This window comes from Centroberyx affinis, unplaced genomic scaffold (assembly GCF_046629955.1).
Source record: "Centroberyx affinis isolate AG114_WGS23_722 - 3 ecotype Tasmania unplaced genomic scaffold, CSIRO-AGI_Caff_v1 ptg001715l_1, whole genome shotgun sequence".
Taxonomy (NCBI): Eukaryota; Metazoa; Chordata; class Actinopteri; order Beryciformes; family Berycidae; genus Centroberyx; species Centroberyx affinis.
Window position 1 is genome coordinate 184,044 of NW_027280125.1, and position 17,744 is coordinate 201,787.

The window sequence follows — 17,744 nt, forward strand, 5'->3', positions numbered from 1 at the left end:
GTGGGCGGCAAAATGTGTCTCAGCATGCTACAGGCTGAGAGACAATAGCTGAGTTCATTCTTCTATGTTTACATTTTATTACTATTCCCATGTGTTCCTATTTATATAAACAATATGTAACAGAATAATTTATCATTCTATATTTTGTTTTCTGCAATATTGTTGTGATCTACTATAAAATGAGGAAAACACTCTGTCTGTCTGTCTGTCTGCATCCATTTTGCTCCTCAGTGGGTTGGCCAATCAATCTGAAACTGCACATGGGCATTGAGCATTGGCATAGGCAGGGACTGACAAAGCTGATTTTTCCATTTTCCCAAATTTACGCTGTTTATGCGCATTTTTGGCAAGTCTGCACGTAGCTGTGGCGTGCGCATCCCCGGGTATGGACCAGTGGTTCAGAAGCACAGAAATACATAAACATTTGTTTATCCTTTTTCTGTCAGTATATATTGTGTCTATAGCCAGAGAGCGCTTGGAGGCAGTCTATTCACTTTTGAGGTTTGAACAAGCTGTACCCAGACACAAGGATGTATTTGCTTATTATGACATGCTTGTCATTGCATATTAGATGCAGGCTTTTATTTGATACCCTGTGTGTATTGGATTTCATTGTATATTTTTCATAGTATATAACAGCAATATCTGTCTGTGTAGGGGGAGTCTCCTGTCAATGATGCTGTTATGTCTGATGATGAAGAGAAACAAGCCACGGCCACTCAGGTCTCACACCAGGAAGTGTGGGCTCTGTTTGAGAACATCTGGGCTAACATGTATCAGACAAGGTAGGCATAACTCATGGATTTTGAGCTGGGATGTCATCAGTGAGTAATGCAGAAAACAGGATGTTCTGACAAGCTCTTAAATTAGTGCAAAATTTCCAGAAATTGCAGTTCAGAGAAGAATATGAAATGACAACAACAGCACTGTGGGTATTGTTTACTTTGACATTGCTTATCCCTGTACCATTGACCACTGATGTCCTTTTGGCTGTAATTTTCCAGCTTGGCTGTGTTCAAAGCTCTGCACTTTGACCCCCACACCATGCAAAGCGCTCAGGCAGCGGGAGGTCCTGCACCGCCACAGGACGCCTTGGCCTGTTTGCACAAACTGTCCTCCATGATCTCACAGCTGCTCCAAGCTTTCAGCAGGTACCTCAGTCTATTCATGTCGCTATTTTCAGCCTAACCATACCTTCGACATTCTGCTTCACTGCCTTAGGCTGTGTTCATGATGCAGGGCGGGTTCTGCTTGAAATCCGTGATCAGCCTCACTTTTGAAAAAAGTAGCAGAAACGTGGAGTGGGAATGGGTGGCACAGTTTGTTACCAGGTAACCAAAGTAGCACTGAGTTATTCTCTTGTGAGAAGTGACACATGATGGACAGATCTTATCCGCTCAAGTTGAACTATTTCAACTCTTTGTGCGACCAATCGCAGCGGAAAAATCTGCGTCCGCCTCACAGCCGGCGGTGAGCGTGGAATCCGCACCCTTCCATAGGAAATAATGCCGTTGTTAGCAGAAACCACTCCACAATGTGAACACAGCCTTAGTCTTTAGAAACTGTTTAAGTGGAAGCTTCCTCAATCCTTTTCCAAAATGGGTGTTTTTTTAATGCACCCGTAAGGATAACACTTGTGTCATATGCAGTCTATTCACTTTGGTCACTTTGGCTTATGCTTGTAAGGGTCATAATCTCAGACTACTTTCAGCTGTAGCTATGCCTCTCATACAAATCTTTTTTGTGTGTGTGTGTCCTCATGGCCCTCAGGCCTTATTTGGCCTGAACTGTTGGTCAGGCTGTAATCTGCTTGACCTTCTAGCTTTGCCTTATCATCTTCCCCATGACGCAACAGCACTGCACTGCAACGCATTGTTTTATCTCTGTACCTTTGAGAAGGGGACAGAAATGTTAGTGTTGTCCCTTGAACTTCTCCAGCTCCACCTCCTGTGGAGTTGATGACGCAATTATTTGTGGAAATCACAGTAGCACGAGGAGCTGTGTTGATCTATGGTTGTGAGTGTAATGAAGCGTTCTTCCATAAAGCACAGTTGCACAATAACATTTCAGCAGAGTTCTTTATGGATCATGTTCTCTTTGTTCCTGCGAACATCTTCTTCATCTACGATGATGTCACCACACCCTATCTACCAAGCTGACAGCAATGGTTGCAGTTGTTTCTTCCTTCAGCTTTCTCCCCGTTCACTTGATGATGACTCACATGGCTGTCATGGTAGGCGGCAGAAGGGTGAGAAAGTTAACAAAGCATCCCATAATTAAGAGCTCTTGAGATGGCTTAGTCAGTGAAATGATTCAGTAAGATTGCGAGACTTTGAGATTTTCAAGGTTGGCCATCGTCCTCATTTTTTTACGTCTCATCTGCTTTTAATTTGGCTATGCAAGTATTCATAGGAAGAAATTAGAAGAAGAGAACGGTTGAATGTTGCTTCCTACAGAAAACTACTCACATTGAAATCTCCATCCCATAATGCATCATGCTGTCTGTGTATTTTCTGTCTGTCTCATGCTCTCCACTAGCTGTTAAACACACATGTGCTCACACACACACACACACACACACACACAAACATACAAACCAAACATCTCACACACAAGCTAGAGATCCGGTCAGAGTCAGTGCATTATTCATTCCTTCAATAGGATTCACTGTGACATTTGTGTCTCTTTGAAGCCAGGTAACTATACTCTCCAGCTAAAGGGCAAAATGTCCGCTGATATCCCTCTGTTTCATCCAGATGTCACTCTGAACTCCCACTCTCTAGGCCCACAAAAAATGTGTCGGGGACTTTCCATTAGGATGACATAACCAATGTTTTTAATATTATTTTTTTTCTGTGACTGTGACATGCGGTTACTCCTGCAAATGACCTTTCTGTTGAGCTAAATTCCAAGAATGTTTGCAAAAATGAATCAAATTGAAAAAAAATTTTATGCCTCCCCGCCAGCAACAGCCGTGGCCGTAGGCATTATGTTTTCGGGTTGTCCGTCCGTCCATCCATCCGTCCCATTCTCGTGAACGCGATATCTCAGGAACGCCTTGAGGGAATTTCTTCAAATTTGGCACAAACGTCCACTTGGACTCAAGGATGAACTGATTAGATTTTGGTGGTCAAAGGTCAAAGGTTAAGGTCACTGTGACCTCATGTTCGTCCCATTCTCATGAACACGATATCTCAGGAACGCCTGGAGGGAATTTCATTACATCTGGCACAAACGTCCACTTGAACTCAAGGATGAACTGATAACAATTTGGTGGTCAAAGGTCAAGGTCACTGTGACCTCACAAAAGACGTTTTTGGCCATAACTCAAGAATTCATACGCTAATTATGACAAAATTTCACAAATGTCAGAGTGATGACATTTTATATCCAAAAGTTCAAAGGTCAACTTCACTGTGACATCATAATGTTTTGCTTACCACTGTAGCTGAGAAAACGATCTTGGGTCATTCTACAAAAACGGTGGAAGTGCTGTCACTTACTTTTGCAGACACCAAAATCCTTTAAGTTGACCTAATAATCACATTAATTATATATGTTCAATAAATAAAGACTGTCCTTGCAATGATAAAACAAAGTTTATTGGCGGAGGCATACAACCGTGAGGCGCTTATTTCTAGTTTTATTTATATAATGAAATATACATGTGCTTGTATCGCCGTAGGCGACTGTGACATTAAGAAGTTTGCACATTTTGATTATGTCCATTCCCAATAAAATCCTCATTACGTTTGCCTCCAGCTATGTGCTGTAGTTTAACCATGCATGTGAATATGAAAGCACATTATGATTAGTGTTTGCCTCTGTGTACAGAGTAGTTTTACTTTAGGCTCTAGGTTATTTGCACCAACTCGTAAGTTTAGTTTTTGTCAGAAACTGGTTGTAGTGGTAAAAGAGCCAGACATGAGTGGGAGGGTGTGTTTGTGAAAGTGTGTGTGTGAGAGAGAGGAAATAAAGTGAGGATTGTTGTGTTCTTTTGTGTTTGAGAATAACTTTAAAAAAATGATTCTGCTGCCCCAGTGCCCTTGTAGCACAAATAACATTCCCTAATCATTCCCTAAAAACTAGATGACAGAGGATACACACACAAATTGTAATTGGGGAAATTTGGTCATGATAGAAAGCTTCCATACCTTAGCATTTCTGTGAATGCTATAAAATAATCTCTTTACACACACCCTACCTTCATCTCTATCTTTCTGCAGGCATCTTGGTTCCGTGTGTGTATGTGTGTGTGTGTGTTTGTGAGTGTGTGCACATGTTTGTACACACACCTATCTTTGCACATGCTTGTGTATTCAGGCTGCTGAAGTGTGGTTGCCTAGGAGACAGCCAGACTAATTTTTGTGTGTTTGGAGCAGAGCTATGACTCATTGCTGCCCATATACTTCTCTGTGTCCTGCTCTCTCTCTCCCTCTCCTTTTCTCACTCTGTGGACACTAGATATGGATAATTCAGGACTAGTCTGCAAAATTACCTTCTTCCATCTGTCATCCTTCACTCCTCTTCACTGCCATCACTGTCTTCTTTTTGTCTATCCCTCTGTTATCTTTTTCTCTGCCCTGAAGCTAGCTCTCTGTTATTTACATATTGACAGTGGTGTGTGTGTGTGTGTGTGTGTGTGTGTGTGTGTGTGTGTGTGTGTGTGTGTGTGTGTGTGTGTGTGTGTGTGTGTGTGTGTGTGTGTGTGTGTGTGTGTGTGTGTGTGAGAGTATGGATAGGTAGTCGATGTATGCACATTTCTGAGTATAAGTAAGCATTTCAGCGTTGTGTATTCAGATGTTGTTTGCAGCTCCAAGTGTGTTCAGATAAAAGTTGTTTGGAAAGAGTACACTGAAATCCTGAAACTCTGAATGCTTTATTATCATTGGTTTTAAATTTGACTTGAAAATCAAGCAGGAAGTTTAAAATTGAAGGTGGAAGAGAGAGTGAGAGAAAGAGAGAGAGAGAGAAATTCAAGTAGCTATATTCAACTGACTTATTTGAATATGACAGCTTTAACCAGACAAGCACTGAATCTGAAATGGAGAAAAATGTGAACGTGAATTTCTGATTCTCACACAGTAGAATTCTACTCTCAGACTCTTTCTTCTAGTCTCAGACTCTCTTCCTGTGGGAACAACAAAGTCATATCAAATTCAAATTCACTGAGTAACGGCTTTAACATTTTCAGGTCTAGATTCACCCCCACCCTACATGGATTGTATGCTCAACCTTCAAGTGGCACATGGTACAGAGGTGTTCTCTAAAATGAGTGTTTTGTTCCCCCAAGGTTCCTGTCCTCAGACAGTGGTTTAGAGGAGACCCAGGCATTCCTCAGCTTCATCCACTCCAGTGAGGTTGGTACCAATTCACAATTAATTTTTCTTCTTTGGTACATTTGACATTGAGTCTAAAGCTGTGTCTGGACAGATAAAGTATAAACAGATGAGATCCGTGTGGGAGTAATAGTTAGAGGACAAATAACCTACTGTTTTCCAGCAAACTTCTATATCCTTCATCATTTCTTGTAACTTTCACATTGACGGTCTCCATTTGTTGCAAATTAGCAATACTTTGCATGCTAACTTTTTTTATTAAAAAAACTAATTACTAAAAACCAATTTTAAAAACTTGTAGGAGGAAGTAGTGTGTGACATATTTCCAAAAATGAAACGCCTCCTCAGTTATTTGGGGGTAATAATACTGTAATAGATTCGTCTTGTGTGGGTTGTTGTTGAACCACTGATGTGCAATAAACATTACATTACCTACATTTTCTTGTAATACTTATCCCATTTGGACAGTGTCTGTCCCCAGTTGATATCAAACAATAGTAATTCAAACTATAACCAGTTAAAAGTTTAAATGAGATTTTATTTATTTCTGTGGAAAATTATTCTACTTCTTGTAGAAGTTATTTAACCCTTTTCTCGTCATGTCTTTGCCACTGTCTTTGCCATTGTTTACTGTTAGCTCATATCCATAGGCTGTGGAAACAAATTTCCTCTAAGAGGACAATAAATTATCTATCTATCTATCTATCTATCTATCTATCTATCTATCTATCTATCTATCTATCTATCTATCTATCTATCTATCTATCTATCTATCATTGTGTTTCAGATCGTTCCTATGGAATCCAGATTCACAGCCAAAGACTTACTTGATTGTTTCTCACAACAAGAATACAGGTAGGACGCATACACACATACACAACATACCTCAATCTAAAAGCACGCTGTTCCTTACACTATATCTATGTTCACCCAGAGGGATTCTTGAGTCCAGGTACACAGCAGCAATGGCTGGAATCTCAGGAGTCTAATTACCATGTATGGCAGGAATTTGGGACTTCATTATCCAGGGACACAAATAGAGTACATTTTTGTCACTTTCTACAGGTAGAAAAGCACATTAAAACATACTTTTGACAACCAAAGAGAGAACAACCAAAAACATGCCCACCATGCCTTTTGAGGCCCAGCCTAGGACTTAAGAAATGCTGCTGTGTTTCACAGTGTGACTGACTAAACTCAGGTCAGCTACAGCTAGGTTCAGCATGGTTTAGTGGAAGAGATGTAACACTGCCTTAACTTACATGTGCATACTGAGTTACAAGTATAACAAAGACTTGATCAGATACAACAGACAAATCTCAAGTTCTCAAAATTCTCTGTTGCAACATGCCCGGGCAGGTCTGCATGTTGTTTTTCAGTCTGGTGTCAGACCCATTGTTCCATCATAATGGTCCTCCATACCAAACTATAAATGCTGTTAATTGTGAGTCAACATCAAAATGTATGCAGTTTTTTTTATCTGGTCTACTTTTGTTTGCGCTGCGCCGGTACAACGAGTTTCCGGTGATCGACACCATCTTATTTACAACCTCTTCTACAGATAGTGCTATTGACACCACTAGATGGCATGCATCATCATTAAAATGTTTTTTCTTGAAGTCTCAAAATGCTAGCATGACCCCTCTCTTGAAAGGAAGTTTGCTAGCTTGTTAGCATTTAGCATTTTGTGACATCCAGAAAAAAAATGTTTTAACGATAATGCAGGTCTTTGATAACTGTGAAAAGGTAACGACACATTAATTGCACCATGTACATTTCACATAAATGATCAGAATACAGGAAAAGCAACCACAGTTTTGCCCATAGAAGTATAGTGGGGCATAGATAAGAATGGCGATGACGCGGCAAAAAGGCCATGCCGTACAAGAGCGAAACCCTATTCAGTTTCTGTGTTCTAATAATTTATGTGAAATGTATATGGTGTAAATAATTTGTTGTTACCTTTCCATGGCTGTCAAACAACAGCAAGATCATTAAAATGTTTTTTCTTTAAGTTTCAAAATGCTAGCATGACTCCTCTCTTGAACAGAAGTTTGCACAGAAGTTTGCTAGCTTATTAGCATTTTGTGACATCCAGAATTATTTTTTTTTATGATAATGCACTTAATGCACATTAACGTTATCAACTGGAGTAAAATAGACATATAGCCTAGAAATCGGATTTATCTCCCTCTATAATGTATTTCCCCCAATAATTAATCTTGCTTGAGTGTTTGTCAAATAACCTGGTAATTATTAGTGTTTTTTATGTTTTCTCTTTGTATTGAGTGCATTTATAGTAACCCGCAGGGATACTTTTGAGATTGTGTGTATCTCTGGTAAAATAAATTACACACTACCTTCTTTTGAAAAAGCCAATAGTGCTCCCTTGCTATTTTTTCCTGTGACTATAAACACTGTCAAACAGGATATTTTCTTCAAAGTAATGACAGAGATACAATCCATTAGTCAACAACAAAGTTTTTTTGCTTTGGAGAACGGCAGGTCTGGACCACTCGTAAATGTTGTTCGTAAGAGAAAATTCAGTATACGAGAAAATTGGTGAATGCGGCAAGTTCTGTTACATCGCTCGTACGAGATTTATGAACTAATCTGTTCGTACAAGTGGTTCTTGCATAAGGTCCACTGTCCAGATAAGTCAGGCTTTAACATTATGCGTTCAACACAGAACATCAAGGGCTGATTGCATGGACAACATGGTTCTAATCTGGACTAGGATTTCCTTTTCAATGATGGTGTCGATTGGGAAAAAATATTTAGTCACCAGCTGACTTTGAACATTCTCTGAATAATTCCATACTTATGAGCATGAAAGCTCTGCTGTTACCATGGTACCCATACTTGGTTGTCATAGAGTCCAAATGCCATTTTCTGATTCCTAGAGAAGCACACAGATTTCACCATAGCAGGCTTCTAGGCAGTTCTTTTTCAAGTCCCGCCTGTATTTATATTCGAAACATTTTGGAAAAAGCTAAATTTTATATACACAGTCACCAACAAAACGGAAACAAAACAGACGCACATAAGCAGGCAGACACACACAGCCCATCATTAGAGGTTCATCATGATAGGGTTCTGAAGCTAAATTGCACGCTGTATTTATGACCACAGGTTGAACCCAGCTGCTACTATGGAAACAAGCCTGACTTCTCCGCATTAGACAGATTATTTATTTCCAGGCCATTATGCGTCTCCTCTTTATGCTACTGCCTGACTGTCTGTCGGAAGCTATTCCTGATGATTTCATAACCCCCGGAGAACAGATTGACTCTCACTGCAAATGGAACAAATGTTCTGTGGAGAGGGAGAGTTGATTTCATAGCTCATTTAGTCATTCATTCATTTATAGATCCCTTGAAATAAATAATAAATTATTATTGTGGTTGTTGTTGTCATTGATGATTATTATCATCAGCCAGCAATGACTAAAAGGTTTTGTTTAAAATATTATTAACATTAGATAATACAAAGCTGATGAAACTCTTAATTCATTTATAGAATGGATTTCTTACTAGGAATAATGAAGCCATAATGAAACCAAAGTTTTATTCAACATTAGAGAGAGTAACACCTGTTGCCTCACTTCTCAGAGGGGCTTTGCAGGCACGTATCAGGCACTTTATTCCTTCTTTTATTTCACATTCTCACAGCTGAAAGATATAGTCGAGCCGACTGTGTTTTGATTGTAAATTTTTTATTTGTTGCATTCGCTGTGAAGTGATCCAGGCCTTTAGTTAGCAAGCACATTGTTCCTTGGTGTTGAATATTTTATTTCTTTATTGCTGTGGGATGATGTCATGTGTTATGTAAGGCCTTAGGGAGGCCTGTCGAGGAGCATGTACGGTCCCTCACTGGCAGTCAGCAAATACCCTCCAGAGGAATTGTGAGATTTTAAAAAAGTCAAATAAAAAAGGAAAAAAAAAGGTGGTGCCAGAACCAATGCTCTGTGTTGCTTCCTATTACCTACAACAGAGAACTGTTGGCTTCAAAATATGTAACATGAAAATATGGCCACCATAACATTGCCATATCATTTATATGCAAAGCTTTTTCACTTTTAGTTGTTGACCTGCTGCTGCAGTTGGAGGGTTGTATAATGTTTGAGAGGAAGGATATAGTTGGTAGATGGTACACTCTCATAATCGCTTTGTCCTTAGCACACAAACAATTGTGTTGCTGCACAAGCACATACAGTATGCATCTTCTTTCTGTGTGTGTATGTGTGTGTGTTTGTGCGCACATGTGTATGATGCATAAGCCTGCATCCAAATGTGATTTATTCTACCTATTTGAATGTGTTTTTTAAGAGAGTGGGAGAGAAAGGGAGAGTATGTATGGCTTGATAGTATTTGCCCAATAAAATCTCAAGTGCTCTGCTCACTTGTCTCTCCTGCAGTTCTGTTTCTGTTTGCCATCCTCACGCCCACACCAGGTAATGTCAGGCAGAGAGCTGCACATGGCCTCATACACAGACACACACACACAGACACACAGGGAAACACAGCCTCCATGGTATACAAAGACAGTTATTGTGAATGAAGAGCATCCGACAAGATCTTTTAGTCTCTCCAGTCATTCTTTAAAAAAAGTAGAGTAATGATTTAGATTTATATAGGCGCACACTTTATTGTCATAGTCTTTGTTGAATTCCTCCACCCTGCAGCTATCCTGCATTAGTGCTGCAGCGTTTTCCTACCTCTTTCTCTGGAGGGTTGGGCAACAGTGCAGCAGCAATGCAGCAATTGTGTAAAAAGCGTGGGACCTTTACAATGGCTTCTTCTCCATCTCATATCCACTACCCAGTGCATATAAGACACTCAGTCACACACATCAGCCACCACACCAGAGCACAAATGTCTTCCAGTCTCTGTGATATCATGTGGATCACCTCCGTTTGCCTTCTGTTTTAACACATCCAGCTCCAGGAAATATTAGTTGACTATATGGAACCTTGTGTGCATAAGTGTCTCCTTCTACATGTTTGTGATGTTTTGTGTACATGTATGCTCCATGTGTCTGTTTATGTGATTTTACTGGCGTTTTTGTATAGAAACATCTGTGCCTGTCTTTGTATATATAATTGTGGGTGTATGTGTGTGAGACTACTGCTTTTGCTGAGCGTAATATTTTTGCTCTGTGGATATGTCATTATGCCTCAGGGTTGATGCTTGCTGGCTTTTCACGACAGAGCTACAACTGCTGGTTAGCTCAGGTAATAGGTGAGACCAAATGCGTCAGTTGTCCAGACAGCGCTGCACAGATATCACACGTATCTTTGCCCCTTTCCACTGTACTTACATCATGTGTGTGTGTGTGAGCATACATTGTGTGTGTGTGTGTGTGTGTGTGTGTGTGTGTGTGTGTGTGTGTGTGTGTGTGTGTGTGTGTGTGTGTGTGTGTGTGTGTGTGTGTGTGTGTGTGTGTGTGTGTGTGTGTGTGCGTACGTGTGTGCGTCATTGTTTAACCTCCTTATCGCTTCTCTTACATAATTCATTTTCCCAGGCCTTTCTGCTATTTCACACATACCCAGCCTATAGGGCACAACACGTGGTTGAATGGAATAAAAGCTAAGGCCTGGTGTCAGTTCAGTCAAATTCAAAATGTACAGTAAAGAGAAACTGCAATGTCTTTGCTAATGAAAGATCATTCACTCACAAAACTGAATTGAACATAGCCGTGTTTGGAACGGAGAAGGAGAAATAGAGATTATTTCTTATTTCCTTCCTTCTGCGAAGCAAAGCCTCATAGGCCAAGTTATGCTTGATCCACTAAACTCAATATTAGTGGGGTGTAATAATATTCCAGCATTTTCCAGTTGGACTGTTATCCAGAATGCCCTTGTACCTCGAATATGTTGCAGAGAGCTCAGTGCCAGCTTGTTATCATTAACTGGCATTCCTGCATGAGCCACTGTACTTGGTATGAGTCACACTCCAGAGGTCAATGTTTAACTTTCAACTGGAAAAGAAAAAAAAATCAAAGGGAGCCTTAGTTTCATATAAATTTGATTGTCAGGGTTAAGAGTTATACACAAAATGGATGACCACTGAATAATCAGAGGATGCATTGACAGAAGTGAAATGATGTTAATGACAGTTTGCTGTTGCTGATTGGCAGGATTCTGACATCCAGGTTGATTAAAAGGGGAATGGTTGCTTGACATCATTGTTCGGAGGTCTCATGTTATGTCAACAAAGACAGCAACTGCTTACTGTAATGTTAGCACTAGACCTACAGCATGTTAGCACTTGGCAATAGTAGGAATAGTAAGAGTGGGAGGATTAGTAGGAGGAGATGAAGAGGCAGGAGAAGAAGAACAAGGAGGTGGAGGAGTTGTAGGAGTAGTTGGACTATTAGTAAGAGTAGGAGGAGTGGAAGAAGGAAGAGTAGTAGGAGTAGTGGGACTAGGAGGAGGAGTTGGCAGAGGAGTTGTGGTAGTAGGAGCAATAGTAGTGGAAGGCTGTGAAGCGCATTGACTACCATGAATTTAATAGGTCCAGCTGCAGTGAATTGTAGCATCACTAGCTGATGATGCAACAATTCACTGTAGCATTTCTGAACATTCCACCATTCATATCTATGGGAAAAAAATAAAAAGACAAGTTAAATATTTTTAAAGTATAAAGAGAATCAAAGTTTGAATGGAGTCTCTCGCTGAAAGTATGTTGAAGTAGCTACAGGCCAAAAGTTTGGAAGAGAGTAGTAATAAATTAAATATCCTGAGAATAACATGAGTGTGCCAGCTTTCAGCTTGCTCACCGATAATGTATTTTTCTAAGGGGGATCTCCCTGCAAATCATTCTCTGGTGCCCGCCATTCAACTGGTTTTTCCTCTCCAAACTGATTTTGAACAGCAGACTGAGAAGACAAAGAGTTGGTCACCATGGCAGCTGAACCATGTGCGAACAGCAGGTTCCTCGTCGGGTAGCAGAGCGGATCAGATTGGATGCTTTCCGTTGAACTTAACAGCTGTGATTGGGTGGTGGAGAAGAATAGTCGGTTATGTCATCTCACCATATCATGTGGCCTTAGGTTCAGTTCGCTGCAAATCATTATTGTCCCCTAGGCATGTTTGGTCGAAGTTAATTAGCAGTCAAACACATATAGCCCATTATATGTAATGCAAAGCAGGAGCACAGCCCTCACATTGTCTATCTGGGTCAGTGAATGTGTGCACAATTTGAGTGTTCAGTTTCCGTATACTAATGCTTTCATGCCATTTGAACTCAGACCAGTGTGTGTTTGTCACACTGACGAGTCCGTGGCTGTCAATGTAAACACATTGACAGGAAGCCTTTGACACAGTTCCTCTGTCTCCGTGGTGAACAGTGGAGTGTGAGGCCAGATCAGATGTGACAGCCCAACACATCGTGGGAGTAGCCTAAAGCTGGCAGGAGCTAACAGTCCGTAACGCAACCTGTCATTTCCGCAGGTTACATAAACACATCTACACACTTGGAAGAAGACGGGGAGGGGGATGGATGGATGTTGGGTAAAGAGAGGGGGCGTCAACTGCCGACAGATTCCTGTCTTTCTTTCCTCCTTCTCTTTTCTCTTCCCCGCGGTTATGTAACGTTCCAGTGGAAACAAAAGCAGAGGAGGAAACAAACAAGCAACAAGCGTCCTCAGTGTCTCTGCTGCCAAGCAGCCGTTGCCAAGACTATAGAGGCCCGTGTGTGTGTGTGTGTGTGTGTGTGTGTGTGTGTGTGTGTGTGTGTGTGTGTGTGTGTGTGTGTGTGTGTGTGTGTGTGTGTGTGTGTGTGTGTGTGTGTGTGTGTGTGTGTGTGTGTGTGTGTGTGTGTGTGTGTGTGTGTGTGTTGTTGACGGCGAAGACTGGTGGTGTGTGCATGTGCTTGTGCATATGTGCTTACATGTATATGTATACATGTGTGATGGTGTTTCAACCAGAAAATGTAATTCCATTGGAGAGAAGTGTCCATAAATAGCTGCTGTTAAAACCCATGCCTTCTTCTGGAGGCTGTAAACAGAGGCTCTTTTGTCTCTTGTGTACATTCTGCACAGAACATGATTAGTGAATAGAACATTCAGTCATCAACCCATCTCTTCCATTCTCTTTCTGTTTGTTTGTATAACACCCAAATAGTTAGAAAGCAGTGTGGCATTGTTGTGTTTGATGCTTAATATCTTAATATCTAATATTGCATTATAATGTTGCCAATTCTCTCAGTAGGTTGCGTGTGTGTTTATATATGTACACACAATATATATATATTTCTGTGCTTGACTCTGTAAGTAAGCCTTTCAGTGTTTTTGAAGCTCTCAGCGAGTTTTTGGATGAAAGTCGTCTCTTTGCTTTGTGAAAATGTGCACAAGGCGTTGGAGTGAAAGCTGCCGCATATAATTACATTGTGTGTGTGTGTGTGTGTGTGTGTGGTGTGTGTGTGTGTGTGTGCGGCATTTAAAGAGGGCCCAGTTTCACATTAGTGGCTCTAGCTCAACCACCACACTGACAGAGTGTTATTATCTCAGGGCAGAAGCACCTTGGAGGGTCGTTTTTCTCTTCCTCTCTATTATGTATTTGGATCTAATGTATCTGTAATAATTGTGTGTCTGTGTTCCCAGGGAGAGGCTGAGGATAGGGGGGACCCAGTTGATGGAGCTCAAAGTGGCCCTGGATCGCTGTGTTGAGGCCATGGGTCAGCACATCACCCACACCACATAGCCCCGATCGGACCAGCTTCAGGGAGTCTGCACCATATCAGCCAACCAGAAGCCTTGAATAAACTCACATCCTTTACTTGAAGTAAAAACTGTAAGTTACAGGGTTGTTTGTTTTTACTATGCCGCCTGGACTGGTTCACTTTTTTTTTTCTTGTATAAAAATGTGTGTTGAGATAGAGACTCTCTGCTGAATGTATGGTCATGGCTGCTCTCCATCATTCAGGAAAGTGATGTGTTTGTTATGGTGTCTACGGTTTACTCACACAGCATTGTTCTATTTTGTGTATTGGGCTGTTTTCCGGTTGGTAGAGTTCAACCCCCTGCTTCTTATTTATTCAACAATTTCACAACATTTGGCCCTCTTATCTGCTGCCAAATCATTTCCGTTGAGTGGTAAAAACTCTCATCTTCCCTTCACAGTTCCCTCCACAGTTTTTTTGCAGCTTAGTTGGGATATAACCCTAGTTTTGTTGCTTACTGGCCTGTATGGTAGGAGATGAAATCGTCTTTCTGTATGTTTTTGGTTCAGGAAACAATACTATGTTGCCAGCAACATTAAGCTGTCGGATGATTGTAACATGCTGGCTAATATCAGATGGCTGGACTGTCACCTTGTCACCTCTGCTCTGCATCAGCCACTGCGCCGTGACGTCAGGTTTGTGCTGTCAAACCAGCACCGGGGTGAAGTTACTTACTTCGACCTCACCCTACTGTCTCCCTGTTATGGCATGCTGCACATCAGGCTTAAGGCTTTGTGGTATGAGAGACCTTGTAGGACTAAATTCGGAATTTGCTGCTGAAATACTCATATGAAACACTCGCACATACACACATGCTACTAAATACTCACACATACTGTAAATGTAAGAAATACTTGCACATATGTATGTAAAATAAAAATCGCAAACGTGTAGCAGTGTTTTAGAGGTATGTAAATAATATATTGAAGGAGGAATCCATAGTAAATGAAGATAGTTTTTTTCTCAAATATTCCTCTCACAGCATATGTATATTCATACCCATAAAGGTCTTCCAGAAATTAAAAGACTGAATTTCTTTGAAACTTGGAAGGAATGTCTAGTATCTTGAGTACTACGCTGACTATTTTACACAGTTTCTGTTGTCCTCTATACCAATACTATTTTTATTTTATTTTATTTTGCTTAACTCCTGTCTCATTCTGCCTACTGTGGCAGCTTGACTCAACATATCTGATACGATCTCTCTTCACCTCAAAATATATATTGGGTGTTTCAAAAGTAGAAATACATTTTTATATACATTCCTGTTTCTAGGTACAGCTGTTATTTATGGACTATTGATTGTTGAATTATTTTGTTAAAATTACTAAATTATAAAGCTTTGTTTTTCATTATTACTATCAAAAAGTGTATACCTACTTTTCAAACATACATACATACATACATACATACATACATATATACATACATACATTCATACATATACATACATGTATGATATTTATTTAGTGATATGCATGTATGTGTTTCTGAGTATTTCATATGTGTATCTGCCGGTATTTTGAGTGTGTGCATGTGTGTGTGTGTGGGCTCTACAGGCTCTTCAGACTAAGCTCTACAGACCGGCGGGTCCTGAAATATTTTGTTTTAATATAATCGATTTTATTTTTATTTTTTTTGTTTCTTACACCTTTTTAAGATGTTTGTTCAACATATTAGTTTTGGTTGTTTTATACGTTTAAATAGAAATGTAAATATGAGCAAAATAATGTGAAATATATATTTCAGAGCATATTTTTATGTATGAAAATATTATTTATTATTTACTTTATGACAACAAATTAAACTGTTTTTGCAGCCACATGTTACAGGCATCTGTTTTCTGATCTGCATCACTAGCTTACAGTGTTCAGTGTACAGAAGATGAGTTCAAAACCCCGTCATAACTTTTACTTGGATCTTTGGAATAGAGCTAAATAGCCACAAATAATCTTGTGTTGTGACTTCAAACTAAGAATCAACCGCACTCTGTAACTTAAGTATTGCCTGTAGTCTTTATGAAATGCTCAGCCCTGGAGTGTGTGCTGTGCTCCCAATTGATAGCTTCCGGCCTGTGTGTGTCACTCTGTGTGTGTGTGTGTGGTGACTAAGGGGATTAGAGCCCAGGTGACGCCAGCAGGCAGGCTGAGATTACACCTGCTGCTGCTGTGTGATACACAGACAGGCTAAAGCATCAGACGTCACGCAGTAGGAGGTGGAGGAGAAAGAGGGACGGCTCCTGTAGGAGAGGAGGTCGAAAAGACGGATGACGATCGCCACTGCCGAGCTGAACTCACTGAACTTCCTGCCTCTCAGATTGTCACAGTAGATGGAAGCTAGGTGGCAGCTCGATTGAAAAGTCAGAAACAGTGAAAATGTGTTCCATTACAGATTAACCATGTATCTCCTAATTCATGTGGTCTCTTAATCTTAGAAATAACAAACTGATAACTATTTCTACATTTTCACAGTAGGTGAACATGATTCCTAAATCATACCATTTTCATGAAAGGCAATCTGTGCTAAAACATTGATTAAAGAGGTGAGGAAAACTAAAGCTCATCTTGTCCCAATGGGACCCTTCCTCATCCATTCAGCCTCCCATAATCAAGTGTGTGGCTAATAATAAAAAAGCTTTCATCCTACTGTTATAGATTATTCATTTGATGGAAATTTTCCACAGAGGAACAAACCCCTTAGCAGCATATTCCCCCTCTGCTGTCAGAATAATACCTTTGTGTCTAAATGTAGTGTCCTATGCTTATCTGTAAGCTATGAAACAAACACTATGTGACCAGGAAGAATCAAAGTGGCTAAATACACGTTTATTACACTTATTCTTGGGTAAGCTTCCTACTTGGTTCTTACAAAGGAATATGCCCTTGAGACTGACTCTCTTCCCCACTCTTTAAATTTGTCTCCACCTCTTTGTGGCTCAGTCTTGTCCCCTCTGGGAGTCGTCTAAATTAAACACAATGAGACGAAGGCAGCAAAACCGGCGGTAAAATAAATGTTGAGCATAATTTGTTCTTGTGTAAGGAAGTAGGGTGTGCTTTGGGACTGGACACCAACCTATGGACATTGGCAAAAGGCTAAAAGGCCAGACCCATCAAGTGAACCGGAAGTGGCCCGGCATACTTGGCCCATATCCATGCTGCTCTCCTGCGTTGTCAGGTCTTTCACCACAGATTAGAGGAGGCCAATTTGTGAATGGGCTGAATGTGGCAGAGCGCAGGACAGGGGTTTAACCAGCTTTGACAGACGGGCAGTTGTCCGTGTCTGAGGTCATGCAGATGCAGCCGGCTCAGTTGGCTCTGGTTCAAGGCTCCTGCAGCCCAGAATGACTGTCGTCGTCCTCGTCCGTTCCTGCCGATGTCTCTGCTAGCAAGCTTAGTGTAATCTCTCCCAAATTAGACACTTGGGGGGCAGAAAAAAAAAACTGGCTTAGTGTGGTAGTCTCTGTGTAAAATGGCGGCAGTGGTGGAAGCTTAGGCAGCAGTAACCAGGACAGACGGTAATTACCTGCCACCACGAGCAAGAGGGAGAGATGAGGAGGGGGGGGGGGGGAGTGCTGATGCTATATTTGGGGTCAGTGATTGAGCTGCTGACAATTTAGTCAAGGCTTGCACCATCTAGTTCAACTGCAGAGGGTATATATAGTCTAGATGGAAGCCTTCAAATG

General features: G+C 40.8%; 1 protein-coding gene across 2 annotated transcripts in view; it reads left to right on the forward strand.

Annotated features, from left to right (window-relative positions):
• The window catches only part of swt1 (SWT1 RNA endoribonuclease homolog), a 30,795-nt gene extending 14,931 nt beyond the window's left edge, over positions 1–15,864 (forward strand). The window contains exons 13-17 of one of the 2 annotated variants that reach the window (XM_071528720.1): positions 658–785; positions 1,005–1,151; positions 5,294–5,360; positions 6,127–6,194; positions 13,944–15,864. In XM_071528720.1, coding sequence (XP_071384821.1) covers positions 658–785; positions 1,005–1,151; positions 5,294–5,360; positions 6,127–6,194; positions 13,944–14,043 — 510 coding nt within the window. In that variant the 3' untranslated portion in view covers positions 14,044–15,864. The remainder of the gene's footprint in view (positions 1–657; positions 786–1,004; positions 1,152–5,293; positions 5,361–6,126; positions 6,195–13,943) is intronic. The other variant, XM_071528721.1, reaches the window with a different exon arrangement.
• Positions 15,865–17,744: the final 1,880 nt, after the last annotated feature.